This window comes from Callithrix jacchus, chromosome 12 (genome assembly GCF_049354715.1).
Source record: "Callithrix jacchus isolate 240 chromosome 12, calJac240_pri, whole genome shotgun sequence".
Lineage (NCBI taxonomy): Eukaryota > Metazoa > Chordata > Mammalia > Primates > Cebidae > Callithrix > Callithrix jacchus.
The window spans coordinates 87,252,179-87,270,428 of record NC_133513.1 but is presented as its reverse complement, the minus strand read 5'-3'; the positions used below and the strand labels follow the sequence as shown (position 1 = coordinate 87,270,428).

Here is an 18,250-nt window from a genome sequence, read left to right as displayed (position 1 = left end):
ACAAAGAAAACTATTTCTTCTTATTTAAATGATAATTGTGAAAAATTTAAGTTTTGTGATAAAGTTCTTTATACTTTAACAATTTACTGAGTCAGAACATTAAGAATTCATACATCTTACAAAGTAATAAGTAAAATAAATTCACTGTAATAAAATTCATCAAGTACCTACTATATTAAACGTACTAAATTCTATGCCCACTACAATGTATTTCAGTCAGTGGAATCAAATAACAGAAATTACTTTATAATTTTATAACTAGTTTTATACTTTCTATATAAGGTCCCCAATTTCTATAGTTTTGCCTTTTTAAAAGTAATAGTGAGGCCGGGTGCGGTGGCTCCTGCGTGTACCAGCACTTTGGGAGGCCGAGGCAGGCAGATCGAAGTCAGGAGGTCAGGAGATCAAGACCATCCTGGCCAACATACTGAAACCCCATCTCTAATAAAATACAAAATAATTAGCCGGGTGTGGTGGCTTATGCCTGCAGTCCTAGCTTCTCAGGAGGCTGAGGATGGGGAATCGTTTGAACCCGGGTGGCAAAGGATGCCGTGAGCTGAGATCGTGCCACTGCACTACAGCCTGGGCACAGAGCAAGACTCTGTCTCAAAAAAAAAAGAAAAGTAATAACTATTCATTTAAAGAATCTATTCCCTTGGATATTGATAGTTTTTTGTTTTTAGTAATTATAAGCTGGTTAGAAACCCTTACCTTCTGAAAGATGTAGAGAGATGGAAATGTACGGGATATGTCCAACTTAATTAATTCCAGACTGGCCTCTCGATCAGCAACAGATACACCTGCATTTACCAAGCAGATACAATTTAAATGATCACTTGGCTATAACAAGTTCAATTTTATAAATACAGAATGATCACACAGCATATGTTATTTAATTAAAGTTAAAAGCTGAATAATCAAGAAATTACAAGAAATGTCACATAGCTTGTGTTAGAACTTGTTAGTCTCTTATACAAAGAAGATATCTATACATTTATCAGAAAGTTATATGGTAAAGGATATCTAATGCCAGTTTTTCTTTTTAAATAAAGATGGGGTTTCACCATGTTGATCAGGCTGGTCTTGAACTCCCGACCTCAGGTGATCCACCCACCTTGGCCTCCAAAAGTGCTTGGATTACAGGTGTGAGCCACCACGCCCGGCCTCTAATTCCAGTTTTTACAGAAGATGGGGCAAACAATCATTTCCATGGTAACAACTAGGGAAAAAAATTACAAATATCACATTTAAAAAATCATCGGAGAGCTATAGATACACAGAGATCGATAGGATTTAAATTCCAGAAAAGTAAGAGTCTTTCCTTGGTGAGTACACAACAGTAGCCATTTTTCTTCGCAGGAATATCTGCTAGGTCTGGGTATGGACTTAGGATTCAGCTTGCCATAGACAAAGTCACTCTTGTTGGAGGAAGAGGAAGCAGAAGAGCTTCACGTGGCCTCATAAAACTGATGTGACAGGCAGGAATCTGGAAGAGCCCTTAATGTTTATCTGGTTTTCCCTATGGGACTTTTCTGAATGCAGAAGGCCAGGTTAGAAATGCACAATGAAATCACCCAAAGTCACAAGGTCTTGGGAGAGCATATCACTGAAGGGAGATACCTGTAATCAAACTAGGACACTTTTTCGCATCAAGAAATTTGAAACTCAAGATAAACTACATCTATCTAAAGTTGCAACCGTGCCCCAACCTAGACCAATTAATTAATTGTTGAATTTGGGTGTTAATCCCCTAATCAAACTGCCTAACAGGAAAGAGCATGCTTCCTCTGCAGGGGAAATCTCAGCTTTGGTTTCTACATTCTATTTATATACAATGTCTGGCATACAATTTAAACATTTTAGATACACAAGGAAGCAGAAAATGTGACATATAACCACTTTAAAGGGGACAAAAGGGGGAAACACAACCAATAGAGGCAGGCCTGCAGATGATGCAGTATTAGAATTAACAGACAACAACACTATCTGTTATATATATGTTAAAATATCTGGCTGATATGAGCTAGAGAAAAGAAAACAATAATAAAATCTAAAAAGAAAATAGAGGAAAAGATGAGGGAAGGAACATGGGATGGAAAGATGAAGAATTTCAACAGAAAAATAGAATGTATAGAAAGAATCAAGTGGGCTGGGCATGGTGGCTCACGCCTATAATCCCAGCACTGTGGGTGGCTGAGATGGGCAGATCATGAGGTCAGGAGTTCAAGACCAGCCTGGCTAACATGGTGAAACCCTGTCTCTACTAAAAATAGAAAAATTAGTGGGTGTGGTAGCATGCGCCTGTAATACCAGCTACTCAGGAGGCTGAGGCAGGAGAATCACTTGAACCCGGGAGGCAGAGTTTGCAGTGAGCTGAGATCATGCCATTGCACTCCAGCCTGGGCAACAGAGCAAGATTCCATCTCAAAAAAAAAAAGGAACCAAGTGAACATTCTACAGTTAGTTACAAAGCATATCTGAAATTAAAAGCCCATTACACAGATATAGATTTAATAGTAGACTAGATAAAGCAGAAGAAAGAATTGGTGAATTTGATTATGGATCAATAAAAATAAATGAAACTGAAGCAGAGAGAGAGAGAGAGAGAGAGAGAGAGAGAGAGAGAGAGAGAGAAATAGTTGGCCAGGCACAATGGTTCATATCTGTAATCCTAGCACTTTAGAAAGCAAAGTCAAGAGGATTGCTTGAGGCTAGGAATTTGAGACCAGCCTGTGAAACACAGACCCCATCCCTACATACTAAATTAACATTTTTTTCAGTTATATAAAATCATACCTACTCTCCACCAAAAAAAAAAAAAAAAAGTAAGAGGCTTATGAAACAGTGTTAAACGGTCTACCATACATGTAATTAGAGTCCAGAAGGAAAACAGGCAAAATAGGGCAGAAGTACTATTTAAAAAGACAGTGACCAAAAAGTTAAATGACACATGCAAATTATAAATATCCAGAAAATAAGAAAATAGTAATTTATGTAGAACACTGCTTCTGACTGGAACTCTTCATTACATTCAATTAATTTCTACTGAAGTGCAACTTTCATTATTTATTTATTTTTTTTGGGGGGGAGATGAAGTCTGTCGTCCCCAGGATGGATTGCAATGGTGTGATCTCAGCTCACTGCAACCTCCACCTCTCAAGTTCAAGCGATTCTCCTGCCTCAGACTCCCGAATAGCTGGGATTACAGGCACCTGCCACCACACCCAGCTAATTTTTGTTTTTTTCAGTAGAGATGGGGTTTTCCTATGTTGGCCAGGGTGGTTTTGAACTCCTAACCTCAGGTGATCCACCCATCTTGCTCTCCCAAAGTGCTGGGATTATAGGTGTGAGCCACCGCACCCAGCCATACCGTTTATTCTTGAAAAAATATTTCAGAAGTGAACACTTATAATTTCAATTCTTATAAGTTCAATGCCTCAAAAAAATGAGTTTTCAAAGAATGATGAAATAGCTGCTGTCTGCCAATATAAACCTTCTTTACCTTTTACCTACTTTTAGTTCTCCACAAATAGCTGACATAGCTTTGAGGCCTTAGGATGATACTTACATGAACTCTTCTGTAAATCAACTATGTTCTCTAGCCTTGTTTACTGAAAGGATTATTAAGATTAAATAAGATGATATACATAAAGCAATTACTACACTTTCTGATACATGGTACAAAATCATGCTCAGTAGCTGAATTTTCATCCTGAAATTATTATTTTAAAGAAAATCACACCTTCTGTATCATTCTCTGAACTCGTTTCGCTGAAACTTTTCCACCGTTCTTTTGCTCTTGAGAGGAAGATTTCATAAAGTTCTGGGGGGCGGGAAAGAACAAATAGGAAAGAAATATATTTGTAAATTTTAATTCTTTACTCTTTACCTATTACAGGTCAGGTCTCCCTGATGTAGCAATCATCAAAAAAGTGGCAAATCTAAGTACTTGATTCTACCCAAACTATTCACTATATACCCAGAAAGAAAGCAAATAAAATTACTGCAGAACAATCATCCAAGTAGTTACAATATATATGTACATATGAGGCAGAAAGAGATGCTTCTGCTAAGAAGTATCATTGCAGAACAGCAGAAAAAGCATAATTTTTGGAGTCAGTCAGACCTAGATTCAAATTCTAGCTCTGTCATTTACTATCTGAGGGACTTCAAGAAAGTTGCTTAGCTACCCTGGAACTCAGCGTTCTTCATCTGTAAATCAGAGAAAAGCAACACCTACTCAAAGGGTTCCTGATGATTAAACAAAATAATACATGCAAAGCTCTTGGCACCTCATAGCACTTTAATAAATGCTACATCTTGCTTTCTATTGCACCTGAAACTGGTTTCTCCATTATGATAGTGCTATCTACAGCTACTTATATTTCACACAGGCTTGGTCTAAGGGTCTACATACAAAAATCTCTACCCCTATCTTTTTAATTTAAGTGTCCGGTCAGTCAGTATACTTCCACATGCAGGATCTCATAAAAACTTAAGAACAGGAAAGATTTAAAAAGTTTTCTCAATACCCAAATTTTATTTGTCTTTTATTTTGTAACTAACCATTGCAGATCTTTGAAACTACATAAAAACAGGACATTTGAGGGACAGAAGAACAGAAAAAAATATGTCTTGCCCAAACACCAAAGTCGATATATTGTCCAAAATAACTTTTCTGCTTCAATTAATTCTTTCTGAAATTTTATTCATCTTTAAAGGCAATACATGAACATGGTTTTTAAAAATTTCCAAAAGTACAAAATAGTATATAGAGAAAAATAAATTTCCTTTCCTCAGATCCAAGTGTGGTTATCAGAGCTCTCACTAATTCTTCCAAGAATGAAAATATACATGCACAAGTATACACGCGTGCGCGTGCACACACACACACACACACACACAATCCTTTTAAAAAAATAAAGTGGCAACATATTTAATGCACTGATCTGTATCTTCCTTTGTTATATTAGAGGTTGTTCCACATTAGTAGATATAGATTTGCTTTTGTCTGCTTTTGCTTCTTTTAAACAACCAACTGCATATTTTTCCAAAGTAATGACTATACCATAACAAGTATTCTTATATTGCCAAGAAGCATATTATTATCAAATACCTGACTACATATATTTCAAACAGACTCTTATTATTCTAATCTCTTCTCCTTTCTATTTACTTTTCATTACTACTAATGGTTTGGAAAGAAGATATTAAAAAAAAAAGAAACTTAAAATTCCCGTGACTATTATTTCTTTTTTTGAGACAGGGTCTTGCTCTGTTGCCCAGGCTGGAGTGCAGTGGTGTGATCTCAGCTTATCGCAACACCCCCTCCCTGGTTCAAGCAATTCTCATGTCTCAGCCTCCTGAGTAGCTGGGATTACCCGCATGTGCCACCACGCCTAGCTAATCTTTTGTATTTTCAGTAGCGTAAGGGTTTCGCCATGTTGGGCAGGCTGGTCTTGAACTCTTGGCCTCATGTGATCCACCCACCTTGGCCTCCCAAAGTGCTAGAATTACAGGAGTGAGCTACCACAATAATAAGCAAAATTCCTATTATGTATGCCTGGCTCCATCAATGATTTGGTAGAAGTGATGAATATAATGTTAAAATTTATATATATAATTATTTGGGGGTTATAGGTATAAAATTGTAAGTTTAAAAAAAAATTTCAAACTGGTTCTAAGACAGTCAGCTTCATCATTCTACTCAAATTTTAAAACTGTCTAAAAAATAGGGCTCACCAGACAAACCCATCCATTTTAGAAGTCATAAAATTGATCCAATAATAAAAATGTGGTAATACATTTCAAAACATCAAAGGACATCTTTCCAGTAAGATTTACAGTGCTTAAGAAGACCTGCATCTCAGTTCAATTTGATGCTTGGGTCCTCATGTCACACTTCCTTTGTTTTGAATCTGCAAAGACAGAGTTTGAAGCAGGCTTAAAGATGGTACTTCAGACTTGAACAGAGAATACTTTGATTTCAGTGTATATTTTGCTTTCTGATTTTGTGACAATTATATTATACATCATCTCAGCAAAATTCACTTTCACTATTGTTTTATATCACCACAAACACCTGTTAGAACAATCCTTCCATATCCTTACCTCTATTTTACAGATGAAGAAAACTAAGACTTCTAGATGTTAAGTAATATGCCCAAGGTCACAAACCTAATATATACGGTGGAACCAAGATTTGAACCATATTTGACTGACTTTAGAGCCCTTACTCTTAGCTGTTATTCTCTAGTGATTATAGATTTTTATGACTAAAACAAATGAATCAAATTGCTAGAGCCATTCAAGAGTAAACAAGATTAACAAAAATAGATTGACTTCAATCAAAATTTACCATCTTTTCCACGCTAATGAAAAAGAAAAGAATAAACACACATTCCATTCCTGAATATAGAAATGGTTAGTGAAGAAAATCTAAAATTAAGTTGAAAATGCATGACTTAGTTATGTTACAAAACTATAAATCTCAAGCTAAAAAAGAACCTTTTGATTATAATGTCATAAAACATTAACACCAATTTAACCAATGTTTTAATGTCTAAGTTATCAAGATAACTCAGATTCTAAATCCAAAGTTACCAATAAAAACTGCAAACAGAACTTCATTTAACCTTCAATACCTCATTATCTTTTTGCAAAATTGATTCTTAAGACTTTGAACAACTACAATATATTCAAAAGTTCTTAATATTATGGATTTAGAAAATCTAACTGAATGTTCTAACTATAATTTTAAAACACTTAATCTGTACCAAATTCAGAAATCAAAAGTAACCTTTGTTTGTATTTGGAGAAAACAGTTAAGTCTTAAAAAATCTAACTTTTTTTTTTTTTTAATTGAGACGGAGTTTCGCTGTTGTTACCCAGACTGGAGTGCGATGGCAGGATCTCGGCTCACCGCAACCCCTGCCTCCTGGGTTCAAGCAATTTTCCTGCCTCAGCCTCCCAAGTAGCAACACCATGCCTGTCACCATGTTAACAAGGTGAAACCCCGTCTCATGATCCACCCGCCTTGGCCTCCCAAAGTGCTGGGATTATAGGCGTGAGCCACTACACCCAGCCTTTTTTTTTTTTTGAGACAGAGTCTCGCTCTGTTGCCCAGGCTGGAGTGCAGTGAAGCAATCTCAGCTCATTGCAACCTCTGCCTCCTGAGTTCAAGCGATTTTCCTGCCTCAGCCTCCTGAGTAGCTAGGATTACAGGTGCACGCCACCATGCCTAGCTAATTTTTGTATTTTTAGTAGAGACGGGTTTTCTCCATGTTGGTCAGGCTGGTCTCAAACTCCTGACCTCAGGTGATCCGCCCGTCTGGGCCTCCCAAATTGCTGGGATTACAGGCCTGAGCCACCGCACATGGCCAAATTATTAATTTATTTAGAGACAGAAGCATGCTCTGTAGCTCAGGTTGGAGTGCAGTGGCACAATCATAGCTCACTGTAACCTTACTCCTGGGATCAAGCAATCCACCTATCGAAACCTCCTGAGTATCTGGGACTATGGACATGAGCCACCATATCCAGCTTAATTTTTTAAAAAATTCATCAAAAGTACTCTACAAGCCGGGCGCAGTGGCTCATGCCTGTAATCCCAGCACTCTGGAAGGCCAAGGAGAGCAGATCACTTGAGACCAGGAATTTGAGATCAGCCTGGCCAGCATGGCAAACCCCATCTCTATTAAAGATGCAAAAAATTAGCCAGGCGTGGTGGTGCATGCCTGTAGTCCCAGCTGCTCAGGATGCTGAGGAAGGAGAATCGGTTGAATCCGGGAGGCAGAGGTTGCGGTGAGCAAAGATTGTGCCACTGAACTCCAGCCTGAGTGACAGAGCAAGAATCCATCTCAAAAAAAAAAACAAAACAAAACAAAATAAAAACCAAACTACTGGACATTTTGCTCCTATCCACCAAAGTTTAAGAAACTTAAGAAAATAATACAACTCTTTTGAAAGTCGTCTTACTTCTTTTTCCGGTCTTTGGATTTTAAAGTTCTTTTCTTTATGGTGCTATAAACTTTAATATTATTTATTTATGTATTTAGAGACAGAGTCTCGCTCTTTTGCTCAGGCTGGAGCGCACCAGTGCAATCTTGGCTCACTGCAGCCTCCACCTGGGTTCAGGTGATTCTTCCACCTCAGCCTCCATAGCTGGGATTACAGGCGTGTGTCACCACACCCAGCTAAGTTTTGCATTTTTAATAGAGATAGGGTTTTGTCACATTGGTCGGGCTGGTCTTGAACTTCTGACCTCGGGTGATCCATCTGCCTCGGCCTCCCAAATTGCTGGGATTACAGGCATGAGCCTGGGCCCAGCCTAAAATTTTTAAATTAAAAAAAAATTTCAAAATGATTTGTTTCGGTAAAGAGAGAGGAAACTAAATTTTTGGCATTCCTCCAGTATCTATTTGTTTTTTGCATGAAAGTGGAGCCTTTTCATAATTAAGACTATTTTCCTTTTTCTTTTATAAACTTATTCATCCACTACCATGTAGAATCCCAGGTTTCTGATATTTGAATGCTGAGAATGCCAAGAAGATTATTGGTAGTTGTAAATTAAAGGAAAAGCCATAAATCTTACTTACATAAAATGAAATATAATAACTTATTAAATAACAGGTTTTGGGGAGATGAAGCATGTTCTTAAAATGATATTCTATATGGTAATGGACATTTATTTTAATGGTCACTCTACTAATCTGCTATGTAACTCTGTAGATGGCCGTTTGTAAATGTGGGAGTAACTGAACATAGAATACAAACCAGGAGTGATATTTAGTTCATTTCCTACAGCTAGACTCCAAACTTTCCCACGGACACTAGGGGGCAATCCCTGCCACCACAATTCTCGAACTCTTCTTGTACTATGCCTAGAATTAAAGGAGGAGAAAAAAGGAGAAAGTTACTTTTTACACCAAAAATACTAGTTGCATGATGGATTATCTTTAGTCTATGGCCAAGTGATCAAATCATTTTTAAGATTACACAAAACGGGGTATGAAATGCATTCTTTTCTTTGGGTTCATGCCTGCAGGCAACAACAACCTACAGCATGTATAGTATCCCAAAGAGACAACAGTAATCTAAAGGGAATTGCGTTTTATAAATGCCAATAAGAGACTCAGAAATATGAAGTCAATTATTCAAAAAACAGGATAAAAGGGACATAGAAATGTATCACCAATTCAGTACCAAAAACAAAACAACCAAGGATCTACACAGGGTAAGGCCCTAGTTTCTAGGAAGCAGTAAAGTCTGCTAAAAGACTGTCGGCTTTAAAGTCAGCTAGATCCGAGTTCAAATCTAGTTTAACCATTAATGAAATGTATAACCTCGGGCAAATCACTTAACCTCTCTGACCTTGAGTTTCCTTATGAAATCAATGGGAGTAAAATTACACACACCTTATAAATTTTCTAAGAATCAATGCAGTTACTTATGCAAAGTGCCTCAGATAATATGTCACACTGTGCCAATATTCAACAAATTCCCAATGTACAAACTACAGTAGGCATTGCAGAAGATATGCCCAACCCTCCAGTCAAGAGGGACGATAAGGCATATTTTAAAATATTATATAAAATGGCAATAAGAAAGAAATTCTGTCATTTGCAACAACACAGAAGAACCAGGAGGATATTGTGCCAAGTGAAATAAAACAGGCACAGAAAGACCAACACATAATCTCATTTTTATGCAGAATCCAAAAAAGTCAAACTCAAAATGTAGGGAATAGAATGGTGGTTATGAGAGAGTAGGAGAGTAAGGTGAACGGGGAAAGGTGAGATGTTGATCAAAGGGTACAAAGCTCCACTACAAAAAATAAGTGTTAGTGACTTATTACACAGAATGGTGACCATAATAAATAATAATGAACTGTGTATTTCAAAATTGCTAAACGAGCAGATTTTAAATGTTTCACTACAATATACTGAGAAGTACATGAGCTGATGGATTTATTGATTAGCTTGATTTAATCATTCCATAATGTAACCATGTATCAAAATATCACATTGTGCCAGGCAGGTGGCTCCTGAGCCCAGGAGTTCAAGACCAGCCTGGGCAACACAGTGGGACCCCATGTTTACAAAAATATAAAAATTAGCTGGACATGGTGGCACATTCCTGTAGTTCCAGCTACTTGGGAGGCTAAGCTGAGAGGAACGAAACACTTAAGCCCAGGGAGGTCGGGGTTGCAGTGAGCCATGATTGTACCGCTACACCCCAGCCTGGGCAAGAGAGTAAGACCCTGTTTTGAAAAAAAAAAAAAAAAAAAAGAAACTCAAAAAACATATCACAGTAGGGTGCAGTGGCTCATGCCTATAATCTCAGCACTTTGGGAAGCTGAGGTGGGCAGATCACTTGAGGCCAGGAGTATGAGACTAGCCTGGCCAACATGATGAAATCTCGTTTCTACTAAAAATGCAAAACAATTAGCTGGCTATGGTGGTGCGTGCCTGTAGAACCAGCTACCAGGGAGGCTGAGGCATAAGAATCACCTGAATCTAGGAGGTAGAGGTTGCAGTGAGCAGAGATTGTGCCACTGCACTCTAGCCTAGGTGACAGAGGGAGACTGATTCAAAAGAATAAAATAAAATCACATTGTACTATATAAATATATGCAATTATTATTTATCCTTAAAAAGATGCTCACTAAATAAATAAATAAATAAATAAATGGCAAGGGCAAGATAAGTATGTTAGTCTCAAAGTATGGTGATGGGACATTTACATAAGGGAAAGACCATACATATTTCCTTGATTGTGAGATAAGCACTTTAAAAATCACTTTAATATTAATAAATGCATCTTATAATGCATTTACATATTTAATATTTTCTTTCCAAATAGCTGCTGTTACATCAATAGTGCATCTTACAATCGATGGTATGCCAACATAAAGAAAATATTAAAAGTTTCATAAATCAATTACTATTTCAGTTGGGTCCCAAAGGATAGCTAAGATTTAGCAGACACAGAGGATGGTTAGTAAGGGAAGTAGGTGGTAGACACTGAGGGATTTATGAAAGCAAAGGCATATACATAAATATGGAAGTTTTCAGGCATTAATTAATAGTATAATACGGCTGAAGCATAAAATACATGCTGGGAAGTAATTAAATACAGAATCAGAAACATGAGATCTTCAGAGACAAATGGGAATTCAGGAAGTCTGCTTACTTACATTACTTCCCAATTGGGCAGTATTTCATTGATCCAAATGACCATTGCACTTGCAATATTTTCTTCCTGCTTAAATCGTTCTTTCATTATTCTTTTTCTTTTATGTGCTTCCTTAATTTCTGTTTTAAATAAGTAAAAGTTATTTCAATACAAGTAAGCTAGGTCAAAATCCTCTCCTCCATCTACCTAAACTCTACAAAACAGGCTTTCTCAAAAAGATTATCATAAGAGGAAGAAAGGAAATAAGGGAGGGAGGGAGGGGGAAAGGAAGGGAAAAAGCAAAAGTAAATGAACTTGATTAACATAATTTTCCTTTGTTTTCTCTTTCTTTCTTTCTTTTTTTTATTTTTTGAGAAAGAGTCTTGCTCTGTCACCCAGACTGGAGTGCAGTGGCCCAATCTCTGCTCACTGCAACCGTCGCCTCCCGGGTTCAAGCAATTTTGCCTCAGCCTCCTGAGTAGCTGTGATTACAGGCATGTGCCACCATGCCCAGCTTTTTTTTTTTTTTTTTTTTTTTGTATTTTTAGTAGAGACGGGGTTTCACTGTGTTAGCCAGGATGGTCTCCATCTCTTGACCTTGTGATCCGCTCACCTCAGCCTCCCAAAGTGCTTGGATTACAAGTGTAAGCCACCATGCCTGGCCTGTTTTCTCTGTGTTTTAGATGTGCATCTCGCCACATTGCCCAGGTAGCTTTGAACTCCTGGACTTAAATAAATCCTCACATCTCAGCTTCCTGAAGAGCTTGCACTACACATTTGTGCCACCATGCCCAGCTATTAATATTATTTTAAAATAACATCTCCTGTTCTACTATAAAAGTAAATGGAATAAAAGGTCAGAAAAATAATTTAAGTAGATTACTTTATCACATATCACATATTTCTACTTACACTTAATCTATAAGGTGAAATTTCTTACAAATTAACTATATAAAAAAATAAACAACTGTAGGTAACTAATACCCATTTTCCCTACAAGGGTTTATAAATTTTCTGACATATCCCATATGACATTCAAAAATGATTTTGCCAAAAGCACTACTAGTACACAGCACATGAACTCTTTTTCATATGCTGTTTCACTTTACTAATTAGTTTGAAATTTTAAAATGTCCCCAAAACACATGTATTAACAGTACATCTCTCAAATTCTGAGGCAAAAGTTGAGGGGAGATAATATATCTCTGAAAATCAAAGGTCACAGTTTCAGAAGAAAAGATGTCTCAAATACAGAGGAAAATGAGTCATAAATCAAAACTTCTATGTAATTTAGGACCAGTGAGGATGTCAGAGACCAGCTAGCCAAACTGTTTTCAAATTGTTTTTTCAGATATGCCTCAGATACCATCTTGACGGACAAGCAGAAGGCCAAGCAAATATCTCTACTTTCTTCTATTTGTTTTACGTATTCAGATTCTATAAAAGATTTCTTGGGAGAACATTTCACGGCTTTAACAACAACAACAAAACAGTGTTAAAAGAGAAGTTTCAAAGCCCTAATTAAGGTGGCCTGCCCTCACACTTTATGTATGAGAAAACTGACATTAGGCCTATTCAGAGTATTACTACCTATATCAAACAAGATTAAAACTGTGGCTTTCTGATTTCTCAGTTCAATATTGTTCCTATCATACCATGCTTTTAAGATCATCCAATACCAATAACTATCTTACATAAAATCATATAGTAAAAATGCTAAAAGTCTATGAAAACTTAACTGGGGCCAGGAACAGTGGTTCATGCCTATAATCCCAATGCTTTGGGGAGGCCCAGGTGGAAGAACTGTTTGAGGCCAGGAGTTTGAGACCAGCCTGGGCAACACAGAGAGACCCTATCACTACAAAATAACTTTAAAAAAAATAAGCCAAGGCTGGGTGTGGTGGCTCATGCATGTAATTCCAGCACTTTGGGAGGCCAAGGAAGGCAGATCACTTGAGGTCAGGAGTTCGAGACCACTGTGTCTCTACTAAAAATACAAAAATTAGCAATGGTGGCAGGCACTTGTAATCCCAGCCACTCTGGAGGCTGAGGTGGGAGAATCACTTGAACCTAGGAGGCAGAGGCTGCAGTGACTGGAGATGCTACCACTGCACTTCAGCCTGCGTGACAGAGCAAGACTTCCTCTCAAAAAAAAAAAAAAAAAAAAAGAGCTGGGCATGGTGGCATGTACCTGTAATCCCAGCTACTAGGGAGGCTGAGGCAGCAGGATTGCTTGAGCCCAGGAATTCAAGGCTGCAGGGACATATAACTGTATAACTGCACACCAGCCTAGGCAACAGAGTGTGACCCTGTCTCTAAAATAAATAAATACATAACAAAAAATTAAAATTTAGGCTGGATGTGGTGCTCATATCTATAATTCTAGCACTTTGGGAGGCCGAGGTGGGTGGATCACTTGAGATCAGGAGTTGGAGACCAGCCTGGCCAACATGGCAAAACCCATCTCTACAAAAAATACAATTAGCTGGGAGTGGTGGTGTATGCCTGTGGTCCCCGCTACTTGGGAGGCTGAGGTGGGAGGATTTCCTGAGCCTAGGAGGTGGAGGCTATAGTAAACCAGGTTCCCATCACCACACTCCAGACTAGGTGACAGAGCAAGACCCTGTCTCAAATAAATAAATAAATAAAAACTTAATCGGGTACAGAAATATTTAGAATTCTGTATAGTAAAATACACTCAACTAATGTTAAAATAAGCAGGCCTTTTATAAACATATAACTAACTTTGTATATCCTATGTTTCCTTAACATTAAAGAAGTAACTTCATTTCCAGAATGGCACCATAAAGCAGAACTATATACTATTATAATGTTCCATTCACTTAAGTCAAAGGAAAAAATATCAGTTGTTAATAAGTTATTGGGTGTTAAGTCTAAAAATATATATATATATATATATAGCTGTATAATATCTTCTAAAAGGGTATGTTCATCTTGAAATTACAGTTGTCAGTAAATAAGCCCTGTTAAATTACCCCGATATTAGTTTTTGGTTGGAGAAGAGAATGAATAAATAACTACGTAAATTTATACACAGAAGAGTATACATTTATGTGCCTAATCAAATGACACAATTGGGCCTCTGGAGAGACTCTGTAAGTCATAAAAGAATATTTGTTTCAAATCATAGTCTCACAGCCACACAGAAACTTAAAATTATTAAATCATAAATAGAAATTAAGAATTATCAAATTATAAAATATTATAAAAACTGTTAAAAAGTGAAATTCATTAATAGATTCAGGAATAATCTCTTTATTTATAAACTAAGATAGTAGTGGTCCAAGTTTAATGACTGTAATCTCAAGATTCCTCCTATTAGTTTTGTAAAAGTACATGCAGAAAAACTATGATCCTGATATATCATTTTATCCCTCCTTTAGAACAAACTTAATTATAAAAATAGTAGAGAAAATGAAAAGCCTAGGCAACATGGTAGAAAATAGTAGAGAAAAATAAAAGCCTAGGCAACCTCATCCCCTCAAACAATACAAAAAATTAGCCAGGTGTGGTGGCACGTGCCTGTGGTCCCAGCTGCTAGGGAGGCTGAGAGGTAAGAGGACTGCTTGAGCCTGGGAGGTCGGGCTACAGTGAGCTGTGATTGTGTTACTGCATACCAGCCTGGGCAACAGAGCAAGACCCTGTCTCAAAAAAAAAAATTCAGTATCATCTTGAAGATAGACTTGATCAATTTTACCATCCATCTTCCTGATAAAATCAGAAAATTAACTATACCATTTGGAGTGAAATTTTATACCTCGTTTTTTAGCCTCAGCCACCATCTCATCATACTCTTGTCGGTGACGTAAAGCTTCTTCCACAGATTTGGCAGGAAGATTTCTGGAAAAAAAATTCTTAAGTCAAGCCAATTTTTAAAAGATTAAACTTATTAACTTCTTTCTTTTTATAACCAGATACAAAGAATTCCTAACCTAACCTCATTTCATACATTAAGGAAGTGAAAGGCTGAAAAGAACTGTGCATTTTAGAACAGAATCAGAATCCAGGTTGTTAATATGTATTCTATGTATATGTGAGTGTGAGTGTGTGTTTGTGTATTTCTATGTCATGTGTATATAAGTTTGTATACATTTAAACATTTCAGATTCTTTTTTTTTAAATAGAGATGGAGTCTCCCTATGCTGCTCAGGTTGGTCTCAAACTCCTGGGTTGAAGTGATCCTCCTGCCTCAGCCTCCCAAAGTGCTGGGATTACAGGTAGGAGCCACAGAGCCCAGTCCATTTCAGATTTCTGTCAATATTTTTAGGTTATTTGATAAACCCACATACTAGAGTTTTCTTTAGCCAACTTTCTTTGAGATATAATTTTCATATAATAAAATGAACAAACATATTTTAGGAGCAGTTTGAGTCTTGACAAATATATATACCTGTGCAGCCAACTAACCAATCAAGATAGAGAACATTACCATCATTCCACTAAGTTTCTTTGTGATACCTCAGTACTTACCCACCTCACAAAATCGCTGCTTTGGTTTCTATCACTATAGATTAATTTTTTCCTTCTTCAAGAATTTTATAGACTCTTGTGTCTAGTTTTTTTGTTTGTTTTTAATTTACACTGAAGGACTAATGTCTGGCTTATTTTGTTCAGCACAGTTTTAAAAATCATTCATGTTATTTTATTAATAATGTATTCCTTTTAAATGCTGAGTAGTATTCCATTTATCCATGTAGGTGGACACTCCTATTCTTTCCAGCTTGGGGCCATTATTAATAAAATGACTATAAAAACTAACATCAAGTTTTTGTGTAGGCATTTGCTTTCATTTTCCTTAGCTAAACAGAATTCTTAGGTAATATAATAAGTGCAGAGATACCTTTACAACAAACTGTCAAACTGCTTTTCACTAATTAGAATTTTAAAACAACATTTTAACTAAAAACTGGATCATCCATCATTTGCGTACATAGCAGTCCCTCTTTATCCTTGGGAGTTATGTTCCAAGACCTCAAGTGGATGCTTGAAACCTCAGATACTAACAAACCCTATACATACTAGGTTTTTTCCTATACGTACATAAATAACTATGATAAAGTTTAATTTAAATGAGATTAAGTTAACCCCGCACAATATATTTCCATCAATTGGAACACATTTTTGTTCAGATCTTCCACCCATAAATTTAATGCCTTTTCAATTACAACTCAATACTTACCATGCATTCTGGCAGTAACTTTTGCAATTTAAGGTGCGACAGTAACATTAGTATACATTGCTTTTTCATTCTTCACAATTTCATGGATAGAAGATTGATTCTTACCACAGATCTTAGCACACTTCAGCATACAATTTTTTTTCTTATTACATTGAGAACTTTCATCTTTCGCTTAAAGGAGGAAATTTACAGCTTCTTTTTGGCATATCTGAATTGTTAGCATTAATATCTAAATTTTCAGCATTACTACTCTTAAGCTTTAGGGGCGTTATTAAGTAAAATAAGGGTTATTTGAAAACAAGCACTGTGATACCACCAACAGTCAATCTGACGACCAAGAAGGTTGCTAAGTGAACTACCAGGTGGGTAGTATAGATAGTGCAGATACACTGGACTCATGTCCCTGGCAGGAGGGAGCAGGACAGTGTGAGATTTCATCAAGCTACTCAGAATGGCATGCAATTTAAAAATTATGTTATTTCTGGAATTTTCCACTTAATGTTTTCAAATCACAGTTAACTGTGGGTAACTGAAGTTGCCTTAAGCAAAACCACAGATAAGGGTAACTACTACACCACAGTAGTTTGGCTTCAGAGTCAGTGATTTAGATAATGGCTTCACAGAGTCAGTGATTTAGATATAAAAAATGCAAAAATAAATACAATGGTCTATAAACACTTATTCAAATATAATCACAATAATGTCCAGTTTTAGGAATCAGTTTTTTTCTTTTCAACAATCTAGTATGGAAAAAGGTATGTGACAAACTTACAAATTATAAATTCTACCTCCTCTTCTCAAATTAGTCTAATTGATCAGTTATGTTGTAGGAGGGAGGAATGAAGGTTAAGACTTCTGCTTCAGGCCATAGTGGAATAAAAGAAACCAGGTTTACCCTCTCCGCTTAAGTATTAGAAAGTGGACAAAATTTATTAAACTATAGTTTCCAGACAACAGACCCTGGGCAGCACAAGACAGTGATGTTTAGGAGAAAGAAAATAAGCAAGGTAACCCTACAAGTACTTGACATTTCCATGTCTCAGTGGTGAAAGGCAGGACCCTAACAAGTTCCATCAATCCTCCTAAGGTGAGGAGACAGTTTAGAGTTGGAGAGTCCAAGATAGCTAAAAGTTACAAATCAGAAAACCAGGAAGAAGGGAGGTGCAGAAGAGTCCTCTCAGGTCTTCGGCTAGGTACTGATCTGTGCATATGTGTGATTAAACTACAGCCAGAAAAAGAACCACCAGAAAAAAATGGGACATTCTCAAAGTTCACACAGAACCAGCCAGAGTGAAAAGACCACTTGATAGATAAGAGTACCAGGTAGAGTCCTTAGAAGGATAATATCTCAGTAGTGAGCACAAATTACTCCTAAACTTAAAGCTGTTCTGGAACCACTCTAACAAAGATTGGGTCACAAGGATGAAACTATTTACAAAAAAACTGCCAACCAGACTAAAGCCAAAGAGTATTTAAAAGAACACACAAAAAAGTCCAATATCCACAATGTAAATCACAATGTCTGTCATTCAGTAGTAACAGATGTAAAGAAGCAGAAAAATACAATGCATACTGAGAAGAAAAATTAATCAACTGTCACAATATAAAAATGTTACAGATAGTAGGATTATAACACAAGGATAAAATAGCTGTTATAAATATCCCACAGGCATACCTTACTATACGGTGATTTGCTTTATTACATTTTGCAAATATTGTATTTTTTACAAATTGAAGGTTTGTAGCAACCCTAATGTCAAGCAAGTCTATTGGCGCCATTTTCCAACAATGTGCTCACTGTGTGTCTCTGTATCACATTATAGTATTTCTTGCAATATTTCTCTTTTTTCCTTTTGAGCCGGAGTTTCACTTTCA

The 18,250-nt window shown here is 36.8% G+C and overlaps 1 protein-coding gene across 5 annotated transcripts in view; it reads right to left on the bottom strand.

Moving 5' to 3' along the window:
- Positions 1-18,250, bottom strand: part of TBC1D12 (TBC1 domain family member 12) — a 123,073-nt gene that overhangs the window by 30,325 nt on the left and 74,498 nt on the right. For 3 of the 5 annotated variants that reach the window (XM_002756452.7, XM_078346089.1, XM_078346092.1), the window contains 5 exons: positions 14,954-15,036; positions 11,198-11,315; positions 8,776-8,882; positions 3,743-3,823; positions 712-800 (listed from right to left, as the gene is read on the bottom strand). In XM_002756452.7, the coding sequence (XP_002756498.5) occupies positions 712-800; positions 3,743-3,823; positions 8,776-8,882; positions 11,198-11,315; positions 14,954-15,036 (478 nt within the window). The remainder of the gene's footprint in view (positions 1-711; positions 801-3,742; positions 3,824-8,775; positions 8,883-11,197; positions 11,316-14,953; positions 15,037-18,250) is intronic. The other 2 variants (XM_078346090.1, XM_078346091.1) reach the window with 1 other exon arrangement.